This window comes from Typopeltis vanoorti, chromosome 8 (genome assembly GCF_054136105.1).
Source record: "Typopeltis vanoorti isolate ZY-2024b chromosome 8, IOZ_Tvanoo_1.0, whole genome shotgun sequence".
Taxonomy (NCBI): Eukaryota; Metazoa; Arthropoda; class Arachnida; order Uropygi; family Thelyphonidae; genus Typopeltis; species Typopeltis vanoorti.
The window spans coordinates 11531209-11554544 of NC_143556.1; the positions used below are offsets into that span (position 1 = coordinate 11531209).

Below are 23336 nucleotides of genomic sequence, written 5' to 3' on the forward strand. Positions count from 1 at the left end.
GAAAGTAACAGTTCTTTTATTTATTTATTTTTCTTTCCTAAAAGCTTAAAGTTTTGTATAATCCTAAACAATGTCTTTACTGGCAAAGGAATATCATGTGTAAAACATATTATGTACTGTATAATATGTTTTATACAAATTGCATTTACAGTTGCATTTCCAATGTTTATTTACACCCATAAATCAAATATTATCAGCTTATTTATTTATTTAATTTCTTTTTATTTTTTTTTTACAAATCATCAGATCAGTGTTATATTTGGGCACACATGCATTGTAACAGTCAGCATTTAAATTACATCACAAATTTAAGCATTGATTAATGGAAAAAATGCTTATTCTTTCACACTTTTTTTTTTTTTTTTTTTTGCAAAATATGAAACAAGCATTAAATACATAACTTCTTCCTTAGCGAGTTACTCTTCATACTCTTCATTCCCGAGTTACTTCATTTCCTATAACCTAATTAGGTTTTATGATCGTATCTGCTTGGCTTTTTAATTTCATGTGTTCCTCGGCTGATTTGACTGTTGTGCAGATGAAAAACATGAATGTGAAAGTGAAACTGCTAACCGCTAACGCACCTTCAGTTTTCTAAATAATAATAATTGTTATTATTATTATTATTATTATTATTATTATTATTATTATTATTTTATTTTATTTTATTTTTATTTTTTATTTTTTTTTCCTTCTGAAAATGAGCAAAGGCCAAAAGAACACATACACTTAACAAACATAGGTTATTGGTATCTTCCTTAATTCGAAATAATCCAACCTAAGTCGATATTGGTTTAGGAGCTAGGGAATAGCGGCAATAAACCATTGACTAAAGGAAAGCCAGAGAATTTTATTTGAACTTGTTACTAGAAGTTTAACAGAAACACGCGCGTTAGACATAATATAATATTTAAATAACGGCTTTACACTTGTAAGAGAAAACTGAGTAGAATTTATTACTCTTATATTTCGCTCACTATGTCATGAGCGTCATTCAGGGAAAAGGCAGAAGAACTGCTAACAACATTTAAATTCTGAATACAAGAATAAGCACGCGTATAATATCACGTGTGTGGTCGCGACTGTACAGTAGGAGGAAACACTCTTAGAGTTCAGAGACGTAGATATAAATCTGCAATTAATTATTTAAAAATTATAAACAGTTAACAGCAATCACTTCCCAAAACTTAGGCATGCAGTCTGTCCGATTATGACAGTGGCATAGGGCTTCCCACGATTCAAAATATAGACGATCAAATTGAACCTACCGTGGTGTAGCATCTTGGTACGGTTCCAGTGAACTCTGTGTCTAGTATCGATGGTATGAGAAGCAAGACCTGAACCTTCCGAATCCAAAAATTTTATATATTTTGAATGTTCTTGGATTCTAATAACAGAACGGCCAGTCTGTCCAAAGTAGCAAAGATGACAGGAACAGGGTATTTGATAAACACCAGACACCGATAGAGGTGATAATGTATCTTTGAAGGCGGTTTATTTATTCGTGTGAGGTTCTCCCCGTTCCTCGACCGTCCCTTAAGACTGGTTGAACCCTCCTAATGAGGAAATACGTATGTATTTTATTACTGTAAATCCGTGTGTGTGTGTGTGTGTGTGTGTGTGTGTGTGTGTGTGTGTGTGTGTGTGTGTGTGTGTGTGTGTGTGTGTGTGTGTGTGTGTGTGTGTGTGTGTGTGTGTGTGTGTTCATGGAGGCTCTTGATAGGCGATAAGAAAGATGACAACTTCTGGACTGGTGTGAAGGTCGTATGCGAATTATATCTGGGAAATATTCTTGTTATTTGTTCGGATGTTTCTTTAAGGTATGTTGGTCATTGAATAAATTCTATTCAGTTTATATACTATATCAACTGAATATACTCAATTCGGTTTATATAATAATAATAAAAAAAAAACCTCATATATTTCGCTCACTATATGTCAGGCGCTGCATTCAGGGAGAAGGCAGAAGAACTGCTAACAACATTTAAATTCTGAATACAAGAACGAGTCACACAGCGTGCGTATAATATCACGTGTGTGTATGTAAATAATTAAATAATTAAATTAAATTTTTAAATATTATTTAAAAATTATATTACTGAACTTTTTCATTTGGAAATATTGAATCACCAGCGAGAGTTTCAATGAGATTCGAGACTCTTCCATCATCAGTGAACGTAGTAAATTCCAAAGATTATTCCAGTAAAAACATTACAAAACTGGAGAACTCACTGTACCTACCGACTATTGAGTTAGGCGAAAGTCATCCACGCGCTGTGAATATCCGTCAATTCGGTTGTGGAAATCGATACACTTCTTGAAAATCCCTTTTCCCCATAAAAATGCTCTACAAATCAAGCAGAGAATTTTTGAAGCTACTTCAAGCATGCTGTAGACAAGCCGTTGATTGATCAGGGTTTGGCTTGGCTGAATGACTGCTGGCAGCAGAATCGGAATGATCCTATCGATATAAGGTTAATGATGGTACTGATCGATAGAACCCTTAGCACGCAACACTCGCCCTCAATAGAGAAATCCGATGCACAAAATCACTTTCGTTGTTTTAAGTCACACTTTACTCATCCTCTACCGATTACACAAGCAAACCACATACAAAATCAAAATAAACATAATTCCAATAACATTCTTCTATGCTCAATAAAACACTTATTCAAGTCGGTTATCAACGCTGTTTACTCCACTTCAGCAGAGGGTTATTTCATTTTTATTTACCACTGTATAGTGTTGTTATAGCAGTCTTCAAGATTCTAAACTGATCTGCCTTGGATGCGATGCGTGCTGCCATCTAGGGAATACAACTGGTATTAGCTGCACTGATCACAACAATTTTCTCCTTCCATCTTAATTCATGCAATTTCAGTTAAGAACGAATGCATTTATGTGCATTCATTAGTGTTAGCTATACTTGGTTGCTACATCGCAAAATGCCTTGAAGTTTTTGTCTTTCTTAAGCAATCGTATATCCATGGAATTTTTTATTGCAAAGTAAGCATCACTCTTTTAGCTACCTTGTGGAAATCGATAGGCAGCTGGTGTTCGTCCTTCGTATTTGAATAAATCCAATCAATCCTCCAACGCATTTCATTCTCAAAAGAACTAGGAGGAGCTAATTTAGCGCTAACTTTGAAAATCAGCAGCAAACGTTCTGTTAATGACAACCAACGATTTAAAGACTTTACGGGTGACGAGTATATGGCAGGCAACTGGCTCCATCTAGTGCTACAAACGCTAAATAAATATTACTCCGTTGAAAATAGTATTTGTTTTTTGAGTTTCAAGGTAAACCAAAAAAAATGGAGATTCTGGATAAAAAATCCTACTAACGTGCTAAAAATGGCCAATTAAGAACAGGCTTAAATAAAATAAAAAAACATTTTTTTTATCTTCAGGTCTTCGACCAGATTCGAACCTATACTGTTTTTTTTTTCTGCATGAAAGTTACAAAAAAGACAAGAGAGACACTCCAATTAATAAATGAAATAAATTCTTGTTTCTGGTATTTGTTTAAGACCCATAATGAATCTTAAACAAATAAAGAAACCTTAAAGACTTAATAAGATCTAGAAGACATTCTTGTATGGATTAAACCGAATCGAACTTTTTTTCTGCTGCTGATCAACTTCGTAAAAGTTATCACGGTTTACACAGAACTCCTGTGAATTTCTTCTTCCACAGAACTTCTTCCACAGAACTTCTTCCACAGAACTTCTGTTACTTGGCAATCAAAGAAATTTGTGGTATCATTTGTGGAAAATTAATTTTAAAACACTTAAATGAATTAAGCGAAGATGACGAAGCATAAGATCAGAAATGAGGTAAATAAGAAAACTGGAAGAAGAAGAAGAAATGCCTAAATTTGGTAATTGTCTGTTTCGTAGATCCTCTTGGCATAAACATAGAGTCAGTGTATCAGTTGAAAGGTTAATCTTTCGAAAAATTTGCTCAACAAAATCAAAAATACAGTATGGACTAAAACCATGTAAAAGTCCAAATTTCAATATAAATAAAAAAATCTCTAAGCATTTTATTCCCCTATAGGGAGGTGGGAAATGTCGTTTTATCCGTATCTAACTTTTGGGGACGTAAGGAGGATAGTTCAGTCTCCACCGGTAGCCAATCAAAGATAGCTGGTCCAAGACTGTCGCTAATTACACTTGACAACTGGTTAAGAGAGGCGAATGACAAGTGCCGCCATCTCGTGGTCCCTAATTCTAATACAGCGTTTACTGTCTAAAACAGTTTTGGTTTTACGACTGATTTATTTATTTTATTTGTCCAAATTTCAAGTTAATTTAAACTTAATAAGACTGTAGAAATTAATTTCGGATACGAAAATTATCTATGAATTTAACTAATGCTAACTCAAACATTTTAAATAAATGACATCAAAACTAATGCACTAAAAGCAGAAGATCTGAAAACGGTGATCACCACACGGAGCATTATAACCGATAAAAGCCGCTATTAAGGCCGTTCAGGATTTTACCCAATGGTTGAAAAATCACTAGGAACGTGCTGAAAAATATTTTTTTTTTCCATATACATGATGCTCTTGGTTTACTGAAATGATTATTATATTTTTGGCAATTAAATTTATTCTATTTTCATTAAATAAATAACAAAGAATGACCGTGTTATAATCTAAATTAATCTGCATCTTATTATTACAGTCTCAGCAGTTCAACGTGCCACGTAGATCCGCTGGGTTTCAAACATATCTACACGGACGACAGTCTCATTCTACATTACATATGTCGACAACTCCATCTTCATTATAGCACCTTAGTTCCAGGCTATGAACGTCATCAACATCAGTGGAAAATTTACATTAAACAAAACACTAATTTACAGATGTCGGTAGGTGTCGCTGCGACAGCCATGTATTTTGTTATCATAAATACTTTTAGCCTAAGCTACGTGTTAATAAAACAAAACTTCATTGATTAGTTGATTACACGCGACTCTTTTAGCGGTTCTAAACGTCAAACTGCAATCTTCGCTAATCGGGTTTCTAATAATTTTTTCGTTTTTTTCCTCCTTACCAGAAAGAATTAAAATCGCTTGTACGTGGAGGAATACCAGCCCATTTACGTCGCAGGGTGTGGTGCGCCCTCTACCGGGCTAGAGTTGGAGACATCATGAGAGAAAAAGGATCCCATTACTACAATTATCTCTGTAGCATGGCTCCGGACTCCATAGTAAGTTAGTTTATTTTGTTAAGCTGAAGAAATTAATGTATGACAATTTAATTAAAGCATAGCTAGTTAAAATAAAATACGTTTCTTATTTTTCAAGCAATTAATAATTACGTAAATTAATAAATAATTAAAATGTAAAAATAGATTAAATGATGTGACAATATCGAATATAATAAACGTAATTAACAAACACAGTTGCAATTTGCAAAATTATTCTGCTAATTTTTAAAAACATTTTAGTGTTTGTTGCTGATTCGAAAGTCAAAGACTGTAAAGGTCAAATCAGAAATACGCAGATCACTTGTTTAGTGGAATATTTCAGTAATATCAGTTTATATCAGTGTATTATTGTTATTTAAGTAATCCACCGATTCTAATATTGCTTCTAATAATTTTGTTTTATAGAAAGTGACAGAACACAGACGCCAAATTGCATTAGACCTCCTTCGGACTATGCCTGACAATATTCGCTTTTCTGATCAAAACGCTGATGGAGTAAGTTAAATATTATAACTACAGTAAACTATTTTTAAAAAGTAAATTTTATATTAAAAAAATACACAACAAGGCTTAAAATCGGTCTCCCTCAAAACACGTCACAAATTTTCTGGATACTACTTCATTAAAAATGATAAATATGACTCTTTGACTCAATGAAATCCTCTGTTCAAAAATATAAATACACACAGTCGGGGTATTAATTATTGTTTCTGTCCTTTTCACATGCAAAAAGCTTTAGAGTCCGTTATCTATCGTCTGCAGACCGATAACATCAGTCATCGACCATAGAATGACACTATTTCAGACAATGATATACATTAGGGAATAGACCCACCACGAGATGGCAGCAATTGAATGCTGTATTCTCTCTCCTGATGCTTTATGGAATCACCAGGTTTTGAACTTAGCTGTCTTCAATGGCTAAGTGGAGAGTAGTTGCTCATCAATCTGCCAAAAATAAATAAGCAAAAAGTTAGAAAACAGAATGACTTTTGCCTGCTCTCTCTCTCTCTCTCTCTCTCTCTCCCTTCTATTTTTATTATTTATTTTCTTCTTCATTGAATGGCTCTGACATAATGAGAATTTTCTTCAAACAATGATACATCAGTGCTAGTAAAATTTTGCATAATTTTTGGAACGTGTGCATATGCTGCTATCTTGTGATAGTGTGTGGAATTATTTTGGAGTATACTACATTGATAGTATTACATAGACGCTGCTGATAATACTAATTCGGTATTATAATTTATTCTTTAGGTAAGGAAGATGCAAGAGGTACTTCAAGCCTTCTGCCTTCATAATCCTTCCTTGGGCTACTGTCAAGGGATGAACTTTTTAGTTGGTATGTGCCTGCTATTCATGGAACCCGAAGATGCCTTCTGGTGAATACTACTTGCATCTATTTCACATATTTCGTGCTTTCTGCCATAGAAAATATGATTAAACTTTAAAAATATCATAAATAATGTGCCAAACAATTCTTTGACATCTTACATAGGAAGTGAGGTAATAACAGATAGTCTTTCCCTCAGCAAATCGTATTTATTCTAATGGGATTATTTTATGCAAATTTCCGCTTGGATTAGTAAAATTGAAATCTGCTTCAGTAGAAAATAGCTTAAAAAGAGTTATTTTGTATCACAAACGCTAAATCAATTTTTGTATCAGTGAGTGCGTGTTGTGCCTCCATCTTGTGACGAAATAAAGAATCTTTTTTCTCAACATTGGTGATAAATACAGCTATGGAATAAATTTCGAAACGGATATTTATTTCCACTTTAATTATATCAATATAGCACTTAAATCTGAATTTAAAATTATCTAAAATGTTTATGCCAATAAAATACAATAATCTTAGAAACTTAACAAAACAAAACAAATATCTTTCGTAAAATGCATAAGGAACTATGTAATAATAATAATAATAATAATAATAATAATAAAATAAAATAAAGCGCCTCCGTAGCGCAATCGGAAGAACGACGGTACATTGCGCCCTTCGATTGGAATAGGCCTAAGTTCGATTCTCGTCGCGACGGGAGGAATCTTTATCTGGTCGATTTCAATCGATGGTGAGTTAGCCGATCTCATACGGAGGTAGCAGGGTTTTTTCTCCCGAAACTCGGGTTTTTCATCCCGCATACATACAAATCGGCCCTTCAGAACACACGCAATTTACAGACAAAAATTACTAGTTGTGGTGGTGTTGGAGGTGGGCGGTAGATGGCGTTGATTCGTAGTAGAGGTAAGGTGTAGAGACAGTTGAAGATGTCCTCCCGCGATGAGTCTTCGGACTCCTTGGAGGTATCAGGAATAATAATAATAATAATAATTTTTTTCCCCGACTTTATAAAAAGTTTTTATTTAGCGTGTGATGTACAGGTCTCAGGATAATACATAGATAAAAAGTTGATATCGATGCTGTTGGCATACTCTCCCTCGATGAGTCTTTGGACTCCCTGGAGGTGTCAAATAATAATAATAATAATAATTTTTTTTTATTCTTTCAAATACTTACAAATGCACAATGATCATCTATTCAGTATATTATTTTACAAGGTTCAGCACTTTGTGCTACATATAATGATATTTAAATAGTAATGATGATAACTGTTTTTTTTATTTTATTTTATTTTTTTCATAACAATCATAATAATAATTTACAATTATATTGTTCAGAGTTACATAAGTTGTATAATATTACATGTTGTAGTTTACTATTTTTTTTCCAAGTTTGAAAAGGTGTGATTATACAACAGTATTTACACATATGCAATCTAAATATTATGTTTCCTTATTCTCACAAACATACAGTGTAAACTCATAATTTACATTTAAAAGAATTTTTTTTATTACATTGCATAGGTTTATTACAGTTATTATATACATTACATACATTTGATTACATATGATACATTACTTACATTTGTTTACATGTGATACTTACATTAGGAACATTTGTTTACGTATAATACATACATTACATGCTTTGGTTTACATGTGATACGTTCATTACATGCATTTGGGTTACGTATGATACATCTTGGATGAGAACTAATTTCGTTGCTTTCATCCTCGAAGCTTATATGTAAGCTTATCTGAGGATGACACAAGTTGGTTATTATTTATTGTTTTTTTTTGTTTTTTTTTTTGCTGTGTTAGGATGCTACGGAATCTATGATTGAGAAATAATAATAATAATAATAATATGGTGTTCATATATTGTACTATACCCAAACCATTCTGTCAGTGTAGAGAATAATTTCGCATTGATCTTTAAGTTATTTACTGATAATTCGGTTGTTAGGAATAAAGAAGCCCAGCCTGCTTCCTTTGAACAGTACAAAGAGCTCATTGGATTTATAACTGAGGGTTAAATAGTCCAGAAAGGTGCTCCAGAACTCATGAATCTCTTTGAAGCCACTTTATGCCTTAAAGCAGGACGTGTGATATCTTTCAAAGATGGATGTTTGTAAAAGACAATCAAAAACATCCATGTCGGCGGAAGAATTCGAACTCGAACCCTGTTCGATGGATTCGCTAACCACTCGGCCAAGGAAGCCAATTCTATCAATTTGTGAAGATGTTGGAAAATTGCAGTTTGAGTTCCTAACTTAAATACCTTCACAAATAAGCATTCGGGCATTCTTACCGCCTGAGTCGAAGTGGCCAAATTTTCATGAAAAAACATGAGATTTATTTACCTGTACTCTTCACACAGTATAAGGGTGATCACAATTGAAGTACCCATGTTTAAGACGTTGTAGAGAGTCACCCAGTGATCCAAATGCTTGAAAACTTAGCACAAAAAAATCGGGCGTTGTGCAGAAGCGATATTTGAGAAAAAAGTTCCAAAATTCACCAACAGATGGCGCTGTAAACACTGAATGCGTGGAATTTGCGTATCACGCAACTCGGCAGGTGGTAGGAGGGTTTAAAAAGATGGACACGGGATTTTCCCTTCATTCTGGTTGCTAATTCCGTCCACATTGGTGGCACTCATATTGTACCAACATGCTTTGCTCATGAAGCTGTAATGCCTAAACAATTGCAATGCTGTTGCTGCACTCCACGAATTTCGTCGACTGAACAGATGTCGACGAGGTCCACTATCTCCATGTGCTAAGAGACAGGTGATTAGTTGCTTTGAAAAAAGGATCGTTGGGAGTTCGACCTTGCAGAAATCGCGAACCAATCAGTTCACAAGTGAATGAAGTTATTACTGCCGTTGTGGAGCAGGCCATGAATATCAATATTGGTTCGAACAGTTCACGTGCTGTATCAAGACATACCAATATGACTTACACAACCGCCTGGAAAATTCTACAGAAGATTCTGCATTTCAACCAGTCAAGATAACTCTGACACAGGAGTTATGACGCAGGACTTTGAAAGTTGACTGACACTCGCTTTGACATCCCTTGCTCGAGTGGAGTTGGATGTTGTGCAACCATGGATGATTTTGTGGGAAGATGAGGCTCACTTTCACTGGATGAAGCTGTGAATACCCACGAGTATAAGCTACGCAAAACCCGCATGTAATTCGACAAATTCTTTTCCATTCACTGAAAGTTATTTGGGTTTACAACTTTATTTATTTGGACCATTCTTCTTTGAGGACATTCGCCAGTCGGGTTCTGCCACCTGCTCAGTTACTGCCGAGTGGTATTGCGATATGGTAAACAATTTTTCTGGGCCACAGTTGCAACAGTTAGTTTCATACAAGATGGTGCTTCTCAACATATTGGTGAATCCGTACAGGAGATTCTTCGAGAACATTTCACGGAAACCAGTATGATGAGCAGTGCGTTTCCCACTGCATGGCCTGATCTGATTCCCTGTGACTTCTGGCTTTGGTATTTTCTCAAAGACAGAGTTTATCGGGATCATCCTGATAACTTGCCAGCGCTAACGTGGCATGGGCGCAACATCAGTGACAACCAGCTGCTGTTGAACACTCTGTGTAAAGGAGGCAGTTTGTGGTATACTGGGAAGAGCAGCACATTGAACAGTACAGCTTGTGAATGCATAATGGAAGTGAATAAAACTGTGTTATTTATGTTTGTGTCTCTTTTCTCCTTGCACACGCAGAAAAATTACTACATTTACATTACGTACAGCATACAGCGTCCCTGGTGGTGAATTTCGAAATTACTTTATTTTTTTCTCGGATATCACTTCCCCATGACGCACAATGCACTTCTGAAAAGTTTCGTAGCATTTGGATCATTTGGATCACAGGGTAATCAAAATTAAAGATACTTTAATTTTGATTACCCTGTACGTATATGCTCGCATTACTGTTCATAGCAACTGACATAAGAAATTACTCATAACGCCATACTAAAAGAATTCCACTATTACTTCGTCCCAGTAATTACGTAGTATTAAGGTATATCAGCTAACGCCTTGTATTCCCTAATAGGACGCAGGACATATATGGCGCAGAGGGTGAACCTTGACGCTTTTTATATTCCCTGTTGTCTGTTTCGGGAGCAGTGATGGGAGAGATTTGTGAGCTATTTTAGCTCTCCCTGAGTGGGTAGAAGTGGTTATACGTCGTTGAGTGTTAGGATGGTTTTCGGTCATTTATGTTTCCAGTGGTCATTAGTGTCATAGTTTCCGGCTTGTTGTATTAGTTGGCTTGGATGCGTAGATGTCTTCATAAAGAATTTTTCTGCTAGGTAGCGTAGTAGTGGAGAGATGTGGGGGATATTTATGTCCCGGTGGATCTGGACGTTCCTGATGAACCACGGGGCGTCCAGTATCATTCGCAGGCACTTCTTCTATAGTCTTTGTAGCTTGAGGATGTTTGTCTTGGGAGTATGGCTCCAGGCTGGGGAGGCGTATATAATTGTGGGACGGATCACTGTCTTGTAGAGTAGAATTTTGTTTCTTGAGCTAAGTTTGCTGTGTCCATTGATCAAGGGGTATAGCTGGGCGATAACGGTTGAAGCTTTGATGCATGTGCTCTTGATGTGGCTGTTGAAGCATAATCGTTAATCGAGAAGTATTCCGAGGTATTTTGCTTCAGTTTTCCAGGGAATTTTAGAGTTGAACAGGGTGATGTCTCCTTTAGGGTATGCTCGTCCTCTTGTCAAGAGTATCTTTGTGCTTTTCTGGGGGTTTAATTGTAGTCGCCAGTCTGTAAACTATTTTTCTAGATTCAGAATGGAATCTTGTTGTTTTTTGATTACGAGATGTGGTTGGCGGGATCTGGCTAGTATAGCCGTGTCATCTGCATAAAGGGCGATGGTGGATGTGAGAAGATTTTGAGGGATGTCTGCCATATAGATGTTGAACAGGATCGGGGCTAGTAGTGATCCTTGAGGAACTCCAGCGAGGATTTTACATTGGGTTGAGACTGTTTCATTGATTTTGACTTGCATCCTCCTGTTTGAGAGGTATGATTTAATTAGGTGTATCATGTTTAGTGGAAGGTTTGCGATGATAAGTTTGTAGAGTAGGCCTTGGTGCCAGATCTTATGGAAGGCCTTTGAGATGTCTAGGAACACGGCTCCATATGCTGATTCCAATTAAATCCTGTGGTGACGTATTCTACTAATCTATGGATCTGTTGGGTGGTGCATGCTGTGATTTTGATGGAAGCCAAATTGTTCTTGTGGAATGATATTTAGTTGGTTGACATGATCTTGGAGTCGGATGAGGATGATTTTCTCTGCTATTTTCCCTAAGTTGGACAGCAGGCTGATGGGATGGTAATTTTCAGGTAGGTGTGGGTCTTTGCCTGGTTTGTGAATTAAGATGATGTCAGCTATTTTCTATGACTGGGGGAAGTGCTGCTATTTGAGGATGGAGTTTATGATGTTTGCCAGATGTGCTATGGCTTTGCGTGGTAGTGCCTTGATGACTTTGTTAGTAATGCCGTCGGAACCTGGGGCTTTTTTGATCTTGAGATGGTTGATGATGCCGATTATTTCGGTAGGTGAGGTAGGCATTATAGGGTTTGGATTTTCATCAGGATGATTTATTGTGAACCTTACTTTACGATGGATCTTGTATACATGGCTGATGTTTAGGTTCTCATATGCAGGACTACATTCTTTCTCTAGGTTTCTTGCTATGGCTTCGGCTTCGTCAGCATCTGTGTATGCAAGGTGCTGTTCTGTTTGAAGAGGGGGGAGGGATTTGCGCTTGTTCCTGGGGTTGTTTAGGAATTTCCATATGGAATGATCTGCTGTGGAGGTGGAGGTAAGCTTTGTCCCATTGTTGATTCCTGTGGTTCTGGAGAGCTTCTCGGACAGATTTGTTTAATCTGTTGAGGGCTGTTTTGTCCTGGGGAGCACGAGTGTTGTGGTATCTTTTTCTTTGTCTGTTTTTTTCCCTTATTAAGTCCATGATTTCTTCCAGGAGACGGTTTTGTTTGTGGGTAATCGTGGATACTGTGGCTGCTGTTATGACTTTATTGATTTGATTGGTGAGGTTCTTTATTGCCGTGTCTATTTCTTCCTTGGCTTTTATATGGGAAACCGGACCAATGTGTTCTGGTAGCACTTTCCTAAGTTTCTCCCAGACAATGGAGGTTTGGAGGGGGAGGTGACTGGTCTTTGTTCCCTAAGTGAAGTAGGATTGGGTTGTGGTCTGATGATAATTCGTTCAGTGCTTGAATGCTGTACTGGTATTTGATGTTGTGTAGGATGGTGATGTCTCGGATGGCTGTGCCAGTTGGGCTGCGGTGGGTTGGTTCAGTGGGTCCTGTTACAACAGCATTGAACAGCATGGTTCTGTTGTTCCAGAAGGAATGTTTGGAGTTTAAGTCCCCAACGACGATGATGGATTCATTTATGCCCAGTACAGCATCCAAGTCAGAAAATAGCAGGGTCTTAGGGGAGAAGTTGGAGGCAGCATAGATTTTAAGTCTTTCAGTTGAGTTTGTGTGGACTTCGACACTGGTGAGTTCTAGGTTGGAGATGGGGGGGTGAGTATTCCATTGTGCCCGATGCAGTTCCTGATAAATATGGCTGTACTACCGCCTCTGTAGTCCAGTCGGTCATTTCTACACAGTATATAGTCTCTCAGTTTTGGATTATCTGCAGGTCTTAGATGAGTTTCATTAATTAGGATGATGTCAGGGTTCTATCTGTGAGAGAATTCTTGAAGCTGTAGTGTCTTGTTTTTTAGGCCATTGGCGTTCCAAGCGGCGATCTGTAGTGAGTCTGGGAGTAATCTAGTTTTGTTCATTAACAAGCATTGATAAGATGGTTTGAGTTTCTTTTAGAAATCTTTTTTGTGGAGTTTGTTGAAGGGTTTGACTTACTTAAGTCTTGAAGCATATTTGCCAATGAGGCTGTGATGACTGTTGTCATGTTTGGAAGAATTTGGTCCTGCTAGATATCTTTGGATGAGCGGGCTGCTTCGACATATGTCCTGCTTTGACGGTGGCTTTCCAGACTGTTGGTATTTTCCATTTGTGAGAGCTGGTGTTTTGTTGTCTTTTGTTGGGTGTCAGGCAACTGGGGAGCTGTCGACTCTGGTGCCTGTGGGCAGGGTTGAGAGATCTGTTTTCTTTTGTTGTCTGTTTTATTCTTAGAGTAGTGACTGTAGCCTCTGTAGTCTACCGGGTGGGGCCCCTCGGTTCGCGCATTTGGCTGGCGAGGTCCTGGGTTTTGAGCAGGTTGCTGTGGGGTGGTTTTGGCCACATTTGAGGCATTTGTAGTCTGCTCTGCAGAGTTTCTGTGCGTGTCCGTACTTCTGACATCTGTGGCACTGGCCTGATGAGGGTCTTTTCCTTAGTGGTTCAGTTGTGATTTTCAGACCACAGATCGTTGTTATGTTGTATATGTTCTTGTGTGTGTTGGATATCTCTACAAGTAATACGGGCAAATGGACTGTTGTCGGCCCATAGCATTCTGCTGACCTTGACAGGTGGGCGATAGTGAAGGCAGAGGTCTTCAGTTATTTCATCTGTGCAGATGTTTTCTGTTAATCCCCTGAGTACAACTGTTAGGTTTTTCTCCGACTTCAGTGAGCAAGTATGATATTTAATATCTAACTCATCCATGGTTTTTGCGAGGTGTCTGTAGTCGCCTATTGTAGCAGGCTGGATTTTAACTCCGTCGTCTACGTTTTTTTCCCATGAATAGGCAATTTGGTGGTTTTGCATAATAGGTCTGGCGGCAGTCCATCGTTCTTTTTCCCGTAGTACAATTAGAGGAACTTTTTCATTGTTGGGTGTGGAGAGGTCAATGTTGGGGGAATTTTCTTCCATCCCCTGGTTTACCTGAGTCTCAGTTGTTTTACGCTTTTTTCGAGCGTGGGTTTCTGTATCGTCTTTTGGTGTGGGAGCAGAGATTATCAGGTTCATCTTCCCTTCCTCCCCCTGGTGTTGAGTTGTCCCCTTCTGTGGAGTCATCTGTCGCTGAATATAGGTTTAGAAACCCTGGCCACTCTACCTCAAATTTCTTCAACAGTTTTTTGAGGAGGTCGAGCGCCAGCTTCTTATCCAGAGATTGGACAAAGTCGTCAGTACTTAAACTGTTCATGTTTAAAAGTATTCAAATATGCTTACCTGAGAAATATTTAGAATGGCGAAGAGAACGGACAAGAGCCGGAAAATTGCATCAAAATCCAAGTCTTACCTTGTATTCTGTTATCAAAGAAGATTCACAAAATCTAAAACTTACTAATCACCACTGAAATCAAAAACATTCTTGCAACAACAACAATCCTCATGCTGGTATCCCAAACTACGCCATTACGTATCTATTCCCTAATAGGGAGTAGGCGAGGCCTTTTATATCCTATCTAGCTTTTGGAGACTGAGTGGGCAGTTCAATCTCCATCGGTAGCCAATCAGAGATAGCTGGCCCATGTCTATCACTAATTATAGCAGCCACCGATGAATAGGCTGGCAAACAAGTGCTGCCATCTCTTGGTACCTAACCCTAAAAAGATACGTTAAGGTATATGCCACCCCTAAATTCAACAAAAGATGTTATAATAAAAAAAAATTAAATTAAATAAAGCGGTGTTTTTCTGGTTGAGATACAATTTTGCTGGTTTGATACCTTCCAAAATTGCCACTCGTTCTGGACATGCCTAACTGTATGTGTGTTATCTGAAAATAATCATGCCATTTATTTGCCGATAACACACACTTGAAGTAGCTTGACAAAGTTCCATTTTGTTCTCTACAGCAAGATTTCCAGGCTGTAAGTCTAGTTAATAAAAGTTGATACATGTTTCCTGCAACCACATCAATGTTATTTTATGCAAAAGAAAATTCACCGTCAATCCTAAGCTTGGATGAAGCATAAAGGAAGGTTAACAGAAAAAATCTACTTAACTGGTGTCTGGCGACGGAGTTGATTCTTGTACACATCTGCTTTGCACTCTCTTCACACACACACACACACAAAGGATCCCACTGAGTCTGTAGACTCATTGTAGGAGGTCTATGGTCACAACTGATCCTTGCAATCTGTTCCATCATTCGCCACTTTCCTAGCAAAACAACTGTAGCCATTTTGTGTTCCTAATTCTATCTAGCATTTATTGGTGCATTCTTTGTGTTCTGTTGTCAATTTTTTCAAGAAAGCGAGATCTAAACACAATTGTAAGCTAAAAAAATAATGGAATTGGCTGAATAAAAGCGGACAAAAATTCTGTTTTAGTCTTTCATTATTATCAAATCTTTTTCCACTGATCTAGTATAACAGACATTGAAAAGTCACACGGGTACTTGGCAGTAAATAACGGATGTCCAGAAGTTTGTATAAGACTAATGTGTCTTACAATCTGGATATGTCTCTATCCTGTCTAGTTACGAAAATCACTTATATTTAATGAATTTGAGTAGCACGGATAGCGAGAACAATTATAATTTTTTTCCCAGCTAAATTGATTTTTAGCTTAAAATCACAGCATTTATTTCTTTACCAGGTGTCTTGTGGCCATCACGGAGCGATACTTCACTCCTCATTACTTTGACCATAACTTGGTGGGTGCCCAGGCAGATCAGGAGGTCTTAAAAGAGCTTCTCAAAGACAAGATGCCCGTTCTCTACCACCATTTGGAGGTGCTGGATATCGAACTGTGTACAATCACTTTAAATTGGTTTTTAGCGATCTTCTTCGACTGCGTACCCTTTGAGGTGAGGCATTTTTTTAATCATTTGACAGTTGAGTTTAGTAACCAGTAAATCATTCATTTTTGGGCAATTGATTTCCATGCTATCAGAAGCATGGATTTAAAAAAGAATTACTTAATGTCTTTTAAGCAAGGATGATATCTAACTTTTTGGGGGACTAAGTGAGCAGTTCAGTTTCCACCAGTAGCCAATCAGAGTTAGTTGGCTCAAGACCTAACACTAATTTTAAGTGAAGAGACTGGTAAACAAGTGCTTCCATCTGGTGGTCCCTAATCCTAACACGATATGTTTTTGTCTAAATAGTGTGGATTATGCAGTCGATTTTCTTGAGTTTACGGGACGAAAAAACAAAATTTCCCCTGTTAGAAATCGACTTACTCAGGAATCGATCGAAGAAAGGCTCAGAAAAGTTCCTCTGGTCGCCAATCAGAATTGAACCTTGATCTTTCTTCGGGAGGACTAGCGCTGAAGAAGCAAACGGTACTTCCATGAGCTACACAGGCAGAAAAAGAAAAAGAATTGGATTGTTTTTAATTAATTCCAGTACTCCACTACGAAATCTTTTTATTTATTTATTTATTCATAAATATTAGTTCTACATACGAAAGGCCGCAAGAAAGGTAGCAAATAAATTCTGTGTGCAGACTGTGATCCACACTGTTTTGAAATAAATATTAGAATATCTCTTTTACAATGAAACAATGTAAAGATTCCTGTTGTCAACGTACATCCATATATGAGGGGAGAAGTGGAGAAAAACTTATGAACTTCGAAATAGATGTTACATGGGATATCACTTTTGTGGCCTATCTCTTTGCGATATTGATAAAAGTCTTCTAAAACAAAACATAAGCAACATTATCATTCAAAGAAAATCTAAGGATATGAGGCCGGATTATTCGGTTTATCAATGGTGTGGATTCTTCAAGCAGTTTTTCTGTTTTGTGGGATAAAAAATCCCAGTGTTTTTGGGTGTAGAAAAATTCGGGCTTTTCTACCTAAAAACCTGCTACTTGTTACTCTTTTACACTAGCAAGTTAACCATCTGTTAAAAATCCCCTATATAGGTTTCTCGTTTCCTAAACGAGATTCAAACCTGGGTCTTTTCAACCGAAAAGCGAATTTGGTGGCTACTGTATCAATATTGAGATTTCAGTGCTTTGCTTCAAAGGACCGAAAGTTGATTATGAATTATCGATATGATATGCAAATGATAAAGCAAAAGTTCAAAGAGTTTAAATGGATTCAAATTAGCAGAAGGAGGCCTCATTAAGTTCTGCAGTCTTTTCAATTGAAGTGCAGTTATATGTAAGCCAAGCATCAGCTTTGGGATCAGCAACAGCTTAAGTTACATTGATCTAAAGAGATATCTATACATTAGACTGGGACTCATTACAGTATCTGAGATCATGCTACATCTTGTTCCAATGATTGAGAGTGGTATAAGTCTGGGAAATGAATGTTTTGCCCCACTGGTGAAGTTTGCTGGTGGGGATTTAATGGCTTAGTGGAAGAAGTGGAACATTGGATAGAGGAGCACTAATTTTCTGAAATAGAGTGTCCTCTGAGTACGTGTTCAACATGGTGTATCTTTATGAAAAAACGGTAATCTCAAAAGTGGTGGATTAACCTGTAATTTAAACTATATCTTAGGAACCATAATTTGCTGGCCTTAAAAATGAATTTATTTCTTCAACAAAGGTGTCGTCAATAGTCGAACACTTGAAAAATGTCGAACTCTGTAATAGTTTAACATTTCAGTTAAATGTATTGCTGTCAATGCTGCCTTAATTAATAATTTAAATCTGTTTTACTTTTTGAAGAATCTATTATATACGATATATAATAACGCCAAGTAAGGTACTTTATTTAATTTTATTCTATAACGTTAAAGAACATACAATGTTACGTTATATAATATGTTTAGTATTATATTATGTAATATCCTAAATAATTTAGAAATATTTACTTGTAAAAAAAATAAAAAGGCGTGACAATATTAATAGTACTTAATATGGCTGCAAAATCCTTGAATCTAGCCATCAGTCAGCATTGTTCTCGCCGCTTGGTGGTGCTCTGTGTTTTCTTAACAGCGGAGTTTTATTTCGTTAATAATTTTCACGAATAAAGGATTTTGAGAATTCTTCATCTGTGATTAAAAATAATGTGAATTCAAAAAATTGAAAAACATTTACAAAGCCCTTGTAGCCCTTGCAAGAGTTAACCTGAATTAAAAAAAAAAACATTAAAAATTAAGATAAGTTAACGCATTGGTTTTAATTTTTTTATTAAGTATGCATAAGCAAATAGAAGAAATGAATGGAAGGAGGGTAATTATTATGGGTGATTTCAATTATGGTAACATTGACTGGAAAGAGGAGAGGGCACATGGGAGGAAGGAATTGGATTTTATGCAGTTATTAAGGGACAACTATCTACGGCAACATGTATTGGAAAATACCAGGGGGCAGAGAGTGCTGGACCTAGTAATTGCAACTGAGAATGTAGCTGTAACGAACATGACCATGTTGCCACCAATTGGTGAGAGTGACCATAAGGTCATGACTTGGGAGGTGGCTAAAGGAGTCGAATTTACAATTAAGACAGGGTATATGTGGAATTACCGGGCTGGTAAGTATGACAAGCTTAGGTGTGTGCTTGGCTCAATGCCATGGCATGTAAAACTGCAAGGGCTGGATGTTGATGGTGCATGGGAGGTGGTTAAGAACTGTTTGCAGGAGGCAATGGTTGACTGTATACCAAGAGTCCGAATAATAAATCAGGTAGGGGTTAAATGGATGAATAACACTATTAAGCTTGAGCTGCAAAAAAAGAAACAATTGTGGAGGGAATTTAAGGAGAAGGGTGACCATCAGGTGCATGAACAGTATAAAGCTCAGGCCAGGATGGTAACAAGGGTGGTAAGAAAAGCAAAAGCAGATTACGAAAGGAAATTGGCCATGCAGGCTAAAGAGAATCCCAAACAGTTTTTTCAATATGTTGCAAGTAAAAGGAAAAATGCTCATGGTAGAATGATCTTAAAAAATGCTGAGGGTAGGGAGGTAACTGAATCAGTCGATGTTGTGGAATTACTGAGCGAGCACTTTGCAAGAGTATATCATCCAGGTGGTGGCTTTGCGGAAATGGAGGAACCAACAGCTTATACTGGAATTGTGATGAATGAGGTAGAGGTAACTAGTCTATTACAGAACCTCAATGTCAATACATCTGTGGGATTGGATGGTATACCAGCTCGTGTCGTACGTGAAGCGGCCAAAGAATTGTCAGTGCCCTTGACCATTATGTTTAATTTGAGCCTCAGGACTGGGTCAGTCCCAAGGGGGTGGAAAGAGGGGAAAATAGTTCCACTGCACAAAGGTGGTTCCAAGGCTGCTGTTGAAAATTACCGGCCAATCAGCATAACAGGAATCATTATCAAGGTCTTAGAGAAAATAGTCAAGAGGAAAATACAAGATTGGATAGAAGAAAATGGGATACTGTATCGGGGACAGCATGGTTTTGTGAAGGGTAGGTCATGCCTCAGTAACTTGCTCACGTATTATAACACAGTGACGGCTGAACTGGATAAGGGTAATGGGTTTACAGTGATTCTGCTGGACCTTGCTAAGGCCTTTGACAGGATACCACATGGAATTCTAATCAGTAAATTGCAGCATATGGGAATGGACATAGGGTTGGTGAGATGGATAGGAGGGTGGTTGACGGAGAGATATCAGAGAGTGGTTTACTCAGGAGTAGAGTCCACTAGACGGCCTGTGACTAGTGGTGTACCACAAGGATCTGTTCTTGGACCACTGCTGTTTAATTTGTTCATAAATGATATAGGAAAGGATCTGAGAGGAACAGTTCATTTGTTTGCGGATGATGCGAAGTTGGGTAGGGCAATAGTGAATGCAGATGACGTCAAAATTTTGCAGGATGATTTGGATAGATTGGAGGTCTGGGCTAGGGAGAATGGATGTCAATTTAATGTGGCAAAATGTAAGGTTATGCATTTTGGGGTGAAAAGATGGGAGGCAGTTTACTGCATTGGTGGAACCGTGCTCCAGGAAATTGATGAGGCACGAGATTTAGGAGTGTTGGTGGATAAGGAATTGAAATTTAGGGGACACATTGCAAAAGTGGCCAAATCAGCTCATCAAATCACTTGGTTGCTGAAGAATACGTTGACAAGCAGAGACAAGCAGGTTATTGTTCCTCTGTATCGAGCCTTGATAAGACCTCATCTCGACTACTGTGCTCAGATTTGGTCACCTAGGTTTCTTCTTGATGGGGAGGAGGTGGAGAGGATCCAGAGGCGAGTGACCAAGATGATAGCAGGTCTGTGGAATGAACCGTATGAGAACAGGTTGAGGATTTGTGGGTTGCAAAAATTGGTTGATAGGCGGAGGAGGGGAGATATGATTGAGACATTCAAATTACTGAAGGGTTTCTATAAAATTAATTCAGAAGATATTTTTGAGAACAGGGCTGGTTGTGGGAGGACTAGGGGACATCCATGGAAACTGGGCAAAAGTGTGGTTAGTAAAGGTGTTAGAGCTGGGTTCTTTACTTTTAGAGTGGTGAATGAGTGGAATGCGCTCCCTGAGTCTGTGGTGGATGCTGTGACGGTGAATGAGTTTAAGGCGAGGTATGATAGATACTGTATGAATGTCGAATAGTTGTGATGAAAATGATTTGGGGCCTCCCTCGATGAGTCTAATGACTCCCTGGAGTTGCCCGTAATAATAATAATAATAATAATAATAATAATAATTAACTGTACTAAGTTAACAATTACTGTACTCTCACTTAAAATAAGTAATCTACTGAATGTGCCGCCATCTAGTGTCAATTTTAAATGCTATTCTAAACCAGTTCCTGTTTGAATATGAAAAAGCTAATTCAGACTTTTGACAAATACATGTAATTTGCTACGATGAAAATGGTATAATTGTAGATTTTGGCTCTCCCTCGTAAATGTTTTGATTTAGCTCACCTAATGTCCAGTAGCGAATTCTCCACGCTTGCTATGCTTGCTGTGCAAGCTCCTTACTTGAAAAAGAAGTACTATTTATTTGTTAATAAATGCGTGCATTTATAAGCATTCCATTTAGGCTTTTATTTTTGTCGACAGAAGACGTCTTAAGCTTGCGCAGCAATAATTGAGCTTTGCGTTGTGTATCGAAGGCCGATGCTCGCTCTACCATGGCTTGCTCGGTTGTAGGAGCTTCCAGATCCTCGCTGTAGCACTGTGATTTCATGCGCGCGCATAGCCATTTCACGTCGTCTCACTCTGTTGCGTAAACACAGGCCATACGCAGTCAACGTAGCTCTAGCCAGTGAGCTTCAGCCAGCCTTTGCAAGTGTGCGTGTTGCTTGGCAAAATTCAGTTACAACCAACTTTTTATGACGATGTTATTGACTACTTCATAAAGAAGAACCGTAGGGTAGAATTTGGATTCAAGTAGCTAAATTGAAAAAGATAGAAAATAAATATTGTATTTGTATGATTAAATGTACGTAAATTTCTAAATATATAATTTTAAATGGTCAGTAATTCATTCTTCCGCTAATCAGACTTCAATCCCACCTCTCACTCCCTGAATTAACAAGAGCAAGCGTGAATTTCCAGACCGGCATTCACCGCTGCTAATCTTTCATCTACCCACCCCTCTGGAGTCGCAGCTACGCCTCTGCTGTGATTCAGAGAAAATCAAGAAAATAAATAGATATCATTTCGAGGGCTCTTGAAATTATATGTCTTGTATTATTATTGTTATTATTATTATTACTACGTATCTCGTGTATTTCTTTTTAAAGCTGTCGACAACACAGTTCAAAGAACTAAGGGTCTTTCTATTGAAAATACCTGAATTGAATTGTCGACATGAAGACAGGGATCCTTGTTTGGACTTTTATTTATCAGTTGAAAGTGAGTTAGTTGCATCTCATGCATACGAAAGTAGAAACAGTTTTTCATCTCGCTGGGGCCACAGAACAAAGCAAACAAAAAATACAGTACAGTGTTTGGTGTGTGCCGAGCCCTATGAATTGTGTACAGAGGTATGGAGTTGCTTCTCACGAAGAGTCCTAGACTCCAGAGAAGTGTCAAATAATAATTTTGATTACTTTTATTTCATGGAATTTGAAGATATGAAACAGCACATGTCTCTTAATAGCACACCAAATTGATTACCCGAAATATTTCATTATATATTCTTAAATGGGTTCCCAACCTCTCTCTCTCTCTCTGCCTCTTATATTCAGAACTGTGAATCTCGGTTTACCTTGTTCTGTGTCACTGCAAAGTGTATCGTGAAACTGATAAACAATGGATCAGCGCTCAGCTTCGATGCTTGTTTAACCTTGTTGAAGTGGCAGTGTCATGCACAAAGCTAGGAAACCCGAAAAAAGAGACAATTCTAAGTGGTTAAGTCGGCAATTACAAGAGCTTTTTTAAGCCCATAAACTCAAAAGAAAATGGACCGTAGGATGTACACTATTTCAGACAATAGTATAGTGTTGGTTAGGGACCACAAGGTATCGGAATTTTTCTGCCATACTCTCTACATTAGATGCCATTTAAAAGCATTGACTTCAACTCACTCTTCACAAGTTAAATAGGACTATAAAGAGCCTTGTCCACTTTCTTAGGGATTAAAACACGTTAGCCGTTTTTTTCTCTAATTCTCTATAAAATTTTCATTTTCTTCAAATGAATAAAATGTAATGTGGAGTTTTAACGTTATATTAAACTGTCAGACGCCTTTCTATATTTGAGTCGATTAAAACAACCTTTCTCAAACACACTTACATAACTAGATTTCATTCCCAGAATATATAAGTGGCCAAATCGTGTGTGATATTACCAACAGTTGGAGAAGAGTGTGTAAGCTTCGAGTGGAGCGGCAACTGCGTTGGCGTCCCACTTGAAGAGACATCGAAAAAAATTGAGTCTATTTTTACGCCTTCCCAAAAATTGATTTAAAAAAAAAAATGGAAAT

At 37.6% G+C, this 23336-nt stretch overlaps 1 protein-coding gene across 4 annotated transcripts in view; it reads left to right on the forward strand.

Moving 5' to 3' along the window:
- Positions 1-23336, forward strand: part of LOC150103732 (uncharacterized) — a 408898-nt gene that overhangs the window by 109720 nt on the left and 275842 nt on the right. For all 4 annotated transcript variants that reach the window (XM_090397132.1, XM_090397134.1, XM_090397136.1 and 1 more), the window contains exons 13-17: positions 4692-4878; positions 5067-5219; positions 5625-5714; positions 6477-6601; positions 16122-16332. In XM_090397132.1, the coding sequence (XP_090253258.1) occupies positions 4692-4878; positions 5067-5219; positions 5625-5714; positions 6477-6601; positions 16122-16332 (766 nt within the window). The remainder of the gene's footprint in view (positions 1-4691; positions 4879-5066; positions 5220-5624; positions 5715-6476; positions 6602-16121; positions 16333-23336) is intronic.